Source organism: Populus euphratica, unplaced genomic scaffold (assembly GCF_000495115.2).
Source record: "Populus euphratica unplaced genomic scaffold, PopEup_1.0 scaffold35.1, whole genome shotgun sequence".
Classification (NCBI taxonomy): Eukaryota; Viridiplantae; Streptophyta; class Magnoliopsida; order Malpighiales; family Salicaceae; genus Populus; species Populus euphratica.
This window is the reverse complement of record NW_011499860.1, coordinates 2,198,901-2,207,100: the sequence shown is the minus strand read 5'-3', so window position 1 is coordinate 2,207,100 and position 8,200 is coordinate 2,198,901. Positions and strand designations below refer to the sequence as shown.

Below are 8,200 nucleotides of genomic sequence, written 5' to 3'. Positions count from 1 at the left end.
TTTTATAAATTATTCATATTAATTATGTAATTAATAACATCATAATTATATTATATATAAAATATTTAAATTAGTTATATAATTATATTAAAATTAATTTAACATGAAATATATTAAAATATAAATGGCTTTTCTATATAGCTTTTTACCATTGGAATGTATATAATTTAAAAATCTATATTTATACTATTTAAAAAGCTATTTTTTTTATTTGGCTCTTCAATATAATATTTTTCATTAGAGATGCTCTTAGAAAGATATTGATTCCTTATTTTTATAAATATTAATAGACTATGTTAAAATAATTGTGTATCAAATATATTAAAATACAATTAGCTCTTCTAAATAGCTTCTTACCATTGGAATGCACATCAACAAAAAAAGCTATATCTACACTATTCAGAAAGCCATATTACCAATTTAGCTCTTCTAAAAAGCATCTCCCGTTGGAGATGCTCTTATAATATTACTACATTAATAAAGTTGATCTACACGTGTTACGCACACATAGGCACGTTGTTACCCCCCGCTTTATTTCGGTGGTGTGTGAAAACATATACGATGGTTAAAAAAGATTAATCACCTACTCACCTGATCTGAAAGGTGCCGGTGTATCTTATAGGAGGCGTGTGTTGTCATCTGAGTGGCAATTTAACAACGATTGATCTTTTTACTACTTTTTTCTCTTTGTCTCATGAATCGGTTTACATGCAGAGCTTTGACAAATTCAATTATGTTCTCTAATTTATATTTGTTTGGTTTGGTCCTTATTTCTTTTATTTTTATTTTTGTTAGATTTGATACTTTTTTAAGTTTGTTTTGTTTTTAATTTTGTCTCTAATCATTTAATCTAATTTAGAATTAATCGGGAGAAGCTTATTGTTTTGTGTATATTATCATATTATGTATAGTAAAAATATATCTGGGAGCTCAAAAAAATTTGTCTTTAGTCTAGAGATGTTTGTGTCTTGATAGATTTATTTGTATAGTGAAATAATATTAATGCCTTTTATGTTTAATAAATATTGATCTTTAAATGAGGAGCTGTTATATTTTTATATATTTTCATGTATAATAAAACTTCATGTTTGTCTTTTAACTTTGATGAATTAAAGGTTGCTTGGGAAGGTATTTTTTGTATTTGCATCATGGTTTTTTTATAATATTTGTATGTTGTTTTAGTCATTTATATTATTAGAGCAGCTCCAACGGACGAGTCATATGGAAAGCTAAAAGTGTTTTGCCATTTATTTCTTTCTTGTTCATGTTCCAGCGGGTAAGTTAAACAAATAGCCATTTTGGCTATTTGTTTTGTTAACAGCCATTTCTACATTTAACTGTAAAAATGGCTAAAACAATAGCCGTTGGCCAACGGTTATTTTTATAGCCGTTGGCCAATAATTTTTTTAAAAAAATATAAAAAAAAATCTTCTATAAATACATGAAGAAAAAAATTGTAGTTTTAAATTTTTGTATTGTGCCTCATCCTTCTCTCAAATTTAAAAAAAAAACAAGAATCAATTATTCTCCGGTTAATTATTAACATCGGTTGTGTTAATTAGCTGAAATTAAAAGGTATGCTTGTTTAAAATTTTTTTATTTTTTTTATATCTCTTGATTTTTTAGACCTTTTGTTGTTAATTTAATATTTGTGATGAATTTTATTTCTTTATTCTTTGATGTTTTTAATATGGATTAAGGAAGACAATTTATATTTATGTTGTTATCTTTGATAAAATTGAGAGGAATTAATAATGGTAGTTGATATTGATAAAAAGATTGAGTTATATATTTAAAATTTATTTTTGATTGTATGTCTTAATTTGAGATCAATTATATTTTGTCTTTTTAAAAATGCAATTAAACTAGTATATCGATTCTATTTTAGTTTCAAAAAATGGTCAAATTGTTATATTAAAACAAGTAGGAGGCAATGCTTATTATTAATTCGCATGTATGAAAACTACAAAATTATTAGACATTGAATGCGAGCTTCTTTTATACTCTCTTGTAAAGTTTTAACTTGAGTTTTTTTTTTAATGTAGATGGATTCAAATTTTCCAAGCTCTTTTACCAACTTTCTTATAAGTGAGTCAGAAGATATTCTCTCTCAACCAAGTGATTCTAATCAATTAATTGATGACTTAACATGCTCGAATTTAAATGTCCATTCGGCAAAAAAATCACAAAGAAGTAAAAATTTCTCACCAGAGGAGGATTGTTTACTTGTCTCTGCATGGCTAAATACAAGTAAGGATCCAATTACAGGAGTTGAACAACAAACAAAACATTTCTAGGCTCGTGTACATGCTTGCTTTGTAGATAATGGAGGAAACTTGAATAATCGTTCACAAATAAGTATCTCAAGTAGATGGCAAGAAATAAATAGAGAAGTCGGTAAATTTGTTGGATTTGTTACTCAAATTGAAAATCGTCAGCAAAGTGGAATGACTGAAGAATCAAGGGTAATGGTTATATTCATTTTTATGTTAAATTGTTTAACATATATTTTAATATTATTTAATTTATTTATTTTTTTACCAGATTAATGATGCTCGGCAAATGTATACTTCTTGCGTTGGCAAACGATTTCAACTAGAACATTGCTAGGTTATTTTAAGAAAAGAACCCAAATGACAATTTGAGCGTGCAAGTCAACATCAAATGTCAAATAAGAAACAAAAAGGTCATGTCAATGCAAGTTCAGCTTCATCAACTCCATCTACCCCTGATGCTGTGAGTTTAGGAGAAGATAATGAACCATTGATTTATCAAGATAGACCAATCGGTCAGAAGGCTGCAAAGGAACGACTTAAACGTAGACAAGGAAAAGATAAAGTTGGGGATGTAACTATAACGAATCTCTTACAACAATTCAAGGATACTCTAGTTGAAATTGAGGATCAGAAGAAACAAGACAGGAAAATTATGTTAGAGCAACAAGCCATGATGATTCAACAAAGTCAAGAGAAACAAGAATTGGACAGGATTGAGAAAGAAGAACAAATTATAAAAATGGATATTTCTAATTTGGATCCAATTTCTGCAGCGTATTTTCAAAATAGAAAGTTAGAAATTATGCAAAAGAGTGGTTTTGATTTTTAATTAACTTTGATTGATTTATTGTAATGTAATGTATTTTTAATTAAATATGTAGAAAATTCTTGGTTATTTTAAATACAATGTTGGCGCTGATTTTTTCAAAGTTTGAATTTGAATTTACTTTTTAAAAATTAAATTTTTAACAATAACATATAAAACTTAAAATTAAAAATATTGATATAAATAAATTTTAAATTATATTTTTTAACTTTTATATTACTTCATTAATTTTATATTACTTTTATAAATTATTCATATTAATTATGTAATTAATAACATCATAATTATATTATATAAAAAATATTTAAATTAGTTATATAATTATATTAAAATTAATTTAACATGAAATATATTAAAATATAAATGGCTTTTCTATATAGCTTTTTACCATTGGAATGTATATAATTTAAAAATATATATTTATACTATTTAAAAAGCTATTTTTTTTATTTGGCTCTTCAATGTAATATTTTTCATTAGAGATGCTCTTAGAAAGATATTGATTCCTTATTTTTATAAATATTAATAGACTATGTTAAAATAATTGTGTATCAAATATATTAAAATACAATTAGCTCTTCTAAATAGCTTCTTGCCATTGGAATGCACATCAACAAAAAAGCTATACCTACACTATTCAGAAAGCCATATTACCAATTTAGCTCTTCTAAAAAGCATCTCCCGTTGGAGATGCTCTTATAATATTACTACATTAATAAAGTTGATCTACACGTGTTACGTACACATAGGCATGTTGTTACCCCCTGCTTTATTTCGGTGGCATGTGAAAGCATATACGATGGTTAAAAAAGATTAATCGCCTACTCACCTGATCTGAAAGGTGCCGACGTATCTTATAGGAGGCGCGTGTTGTCATCTGAGCGGCAATTTAACAACAATTGATCTTTTTACTACTTTTTTCTCTCTCTCTCATGTATCGGTTTACATGCAGAGCTTTGACAAATTCAATTATGTTCTCTAATTTATATTTGTTTGGTTTGATCCTTATTTCTTTGATTTTTATTTTTGTTAGATTTGATACTTTTTTAAGTTTGTTTTGTTTTTAATTTTGTCTCTAATCATTTAATCTAATTAGATTTTTTTATTTAATTTTTTATTGTTTTTATTATTATTTTTATTATGTCATTGAGAATTTGATTTGATTTTGTTTGGTTTTGAATTTTGGTCATCATTTTTTGTATTGCCTTTTTTTTTTATCATTTTCTTCATTTATTAGTCCTTAATTTTTTTTATTATGGTTTAAAATTTTTCTTTGTAGTTTTTTCATATTTGCCTTTTATATAATAATCTCAGTCTCATAACTCGATTTACCAATTTCAATAATGAACCCCGTTTAAGTTTGATCTTTTTTTTAGTCTTTTTTATTTATTTTTATTATTTAATATTGAATTGTTGTGTCATGAGCTTCTTAATTTATTATGTTTTTCTTGTTATCAGATTATTCATGCATCATATCTTAAATTATTTTTTTATTTTAATAATTTTCATCGAATTATTGACCATGGAGTATGTTTTATTAAATATTATTTGAAAACAAATGCATGCATGACGGGTTATTCCAGGTGCATGGAGGGTAATAAAGTTAACCAGAGTTAACTTGCTTTTTTTCACTAAGTTTTTTTTATTTAACTGTGGTATTTTTTTACCAAGTGATTTTTTTGGAGGTCTGATTTTTTTTTCTCTATTTTTTTATGGGTTTTTATTTTTAATTTCATCATTTTACATGGAATAATTTGCCCTTGAGTTTTGTCATTTTCTTGATTTTCTTTATGTTTAGTTATTATGATGACGGGTTGGTAAAATTAACTTGGGTTAGCTGAGGGCTTTTTTAAATTTTTTTTAAATTTTATTTTGTTTGTTAAGTGTTTCTTTTGAATTTTTTTTTATTCTTATCTCGTATTACATGTTGTGAGTTTATCAAATTAAACCAAGTTGACTCGAGTTTACTTTTTCAATATTATATTTTTATTTTTTTTACTTCTTTAACATTATATTTTTATTTTTATTTTTTTTATTTTTGATATTAAATTATTAGATTTTAAACTTTATAATTTTTTTTACAGGTTATTTTGGTTTTATATCATAGTTGCACTTCCATAAATTTAACCCAATTTATCTGATTATTATTATTTAAATATTATTTTTTTATCTTGAGGAAATTTTAACAAGCCACGTAACGTGGGTCACCGGTCTAGTAAGAGCAAAACTAATCGGTGATAATGAACACGGTACTGGTAGCTTTCCCTTCAGGGCACTTTTATCCGTGCTGCAACCCCACCATTTTTAAGTGAGCTAGAGAAGGTCACTATCCTTCTAACGGTTCTTCAAGTAGTTGCATAATAGATTGTTCTTGTGTTGGAGGGGAGGGTGGCCATGGTTTTCAAGAGCCTAATGGGATTCAGGTTGTTCACAGTTTCGTCTCCTGACAGCATTAAAGGGTGCTCAGTATTGTAGGTGACCCAATATTTCTAGCATTTTAATGAGAAGCTTTAAGTAGTTGTATCTCAGATTCTTCAAGCTATCATCAAGAAGCAATTGCTAATCAAACTTGACTGGAATGCTTAAATTGCTAGCTAAATTTTTATAACATAGTGACTCTCAAGAACATCTATTATTTCCAGGGCATTTCTGGATCAGTACTTTTCAAGAAAACATCAGAATGTTTCGGAAAATGATTGTTAGAGCTGAATTATGAAGAAGAAAGGATAAATTATGTTTAATGTTTCAGTGATAGCAGTAGCCCCAACATCTGTAACACTTCAATGATCAGCAGCCAAGAGCAGTTGTGCTTCTTCTTTTATGGACTCTATACATAATCAGATACCGAAATGGATTTAAACGAAGAAGGATCTTGCTCTAGCATTCAATTGCCTTAGTGTAATCAATCTGCTTTTTAAGAGTATTGGGAATCGTAGTAAAAATTATTTTTTAAAATAATTTTTGTTTTCAAATGCACTAAATAGACATTGTAAGCACAGATTCCTTCTTTTAACATACAAGTTAATTTAAAGGTGTTTTAATTTGTGCCATAAACAAGCCTTGTTCTTCCAGTACAGCTACAATTTGACACTATTAATTGTGAACCTGCACCATCTCAAGAAATCTAACCACGTGTGAAGAATTATTACTCAACATATTTAGTTCATGTCCTAAGCTTGCTCTCCCAGTCCCCCTATATATGCACAAAGAAGGGTCAAAAGAAATAGTTCTGTATACAGTCATGGCTTCTATTCATTACCTCATGATCATTGCTGTCTTCATATTTTTTCCACTTTCATGCACTAATGTTTTCTTGGCAACTCGGCATCTTCTTCACCATGCTTAGGATTTGGCTCCGTTGCCTAAACCTAAATTGCCTCATTTGCCACCTAAACTAACTCTCACACCACCAACACCAACACCAACATCGTCATCCCTAGCTGAAACATTGCCCACAGCTTCACATCCACCGAAACCAAAACCGTCTCCTAGCATTCCTGTAATGACACCTTCCAATCCACCAAAACCAACACCTTCTCCTAGCATCCCTGTGTTGACACCTTCCAATCCACCAAAACCAGCACCAGTGGAACCAGTACCGACATGGCCACCACCAACCTCCATGTAACCACCAAAAGATGCAATGCCACCATCCACTAGCTCAGAGTCACCTCCTCCGTATTAATATGCAAATAAAATTACAATATTTTTTTCACATGTTTTAATTTTATATATAATAATTTTTTAAAAAAATTATTGTTTTTAACTATATAAAATAAATGATAACAAAATCAAGTTTAATTAAAAAAAAATCATACTAAGCTTGTAAACCAGAATAACTTGGATTACTCTAGTAAATAGATAAAAAAACAATGAAAAAAAATAAATTATAAAATTTAATTTTTAATTATATCAATATTAAAAAAATAAACTAAAACAAATTTTTTAAAAAATAATAAAAAATGAATAAAGTAATAAAAAATTAAAAAAATGCAAAAATATATATATAAAAAAAGAAAAAGTGAAAAAATATAGTAATTCACAATACAATGAATGTAGATGAACAACAAATTTCTCATATTTTTTAACTTTTGTATTAATATTATTTTTAAAGTTTGAAGATATAAATGTTTTTACTTGAATTTTCTACCACGCCACCCATATTTGATACGTTTTTTATTTTGTTTCATCTTCTTCTAATTCAATCTTCATTGATAAATAAAAAAACAATTAGTCTTTTATTAATATCAAATCATCCAAAGTTAATTTTAAGAACCATAATGAATTACTAAAAAATACACAATTGATCCACAATGTTATATGAGATTATAAATAGTACCAGCTACAATTAAAATCAACGGGTTTTAGTTTCTTACTTAATGTGACAAGAAAAGAATGGATAAACACAAAATTAGTAATTAGTTAATGTCTTATAATAAAAAAGGAAAGCTAATAGAAATAAAAAAGACAAGATAAAACATGATACCAAATTACAAGATTGAGTGATTATATTTGTATTATATTTGATTGATAATAAATAAGATATAATAAATCACGAAAAGGTCTGTTATACATTTAATATTTATTATTGTTTATTTTATATAGCTAAAAAATAATTAACTATTATTTTTTTATTTTAATTTATCTTGAATGTTAGAATTAATAATAATATAATAATCTTAATTATAAAATTACAACTGGTTTAATAATTAAAAACTTTAGAGTTGACTGTGCTTATCCATGATCTAAGCCTTGTTCAAAATAATAAATATTAAGCCTTGTTAAGTGTTTTATTAAATCTAGACAAGACATTTGATTTTACTAAATACATGTGAACCATATAATATAATATAATATAATATAATATAATATAATATAATATAATTGATTCTTAGGGAGAGATTTACTATAAACTAAATTAAATCATTTAGAGAAATATATTTTCTCTTATACATGGGAATGTTGGAGGTTGATTTTATAAGCTAAAATCAGGTATGATTCTCCTCTCTCTCTCTCTCTCTCTCTCTCTCTCTATATATATATATATATATATATATAACTCATCCTTTAAAAAATAAAAAAAATGGATCACCATAAG

The 8,200-nt window shown here is 26.6% G+C and overlaps 1 protein-coding gene across 1 annotated transcript; it reads right to left on the bottom strand.

The window, feature by feature from the left end:
- Nucleotides 1-6,480: 6,480 nt before the first annotated feature.
- On the bottom strand, nucleotides 6,481-7,264 carry LOC105124693 (ctenidin-3-like). Its single transcript, XM_011024795.1, has 2 exons — nucleotides 7,240-7,264; nucleotides 6,481-6,773 (listed from the first exon to the last, which is right to left on the bottom strand). The coding sequence occupies exons 1-2, from the start codon at nucleotides 7,262-7,264 to the stop codon at nucleotides 6,481-6,483; spliced, it is 318 nt and encodes a 105-aa protein (XP_011023097.1).
- Nucleotides 7,265-8,200: the final 936 nt, after the last annotated feature.

Bases quoted from the DNA above. Each gene is read 5' to 3' on its own strand.
- LOC105124693 (XM_011024795.1), bottom strand. From the start codon at position 7,264: ATGGGTGGCGTGGTAGAAAATTCAA. The intron at 6,774-7,239 runs GTAAAAACATTT...AATACGGAGGAG, and splicing joins TGGCGTGGTAGAAAATTCAA to GTGACTCTGAGCTAGTGGAT.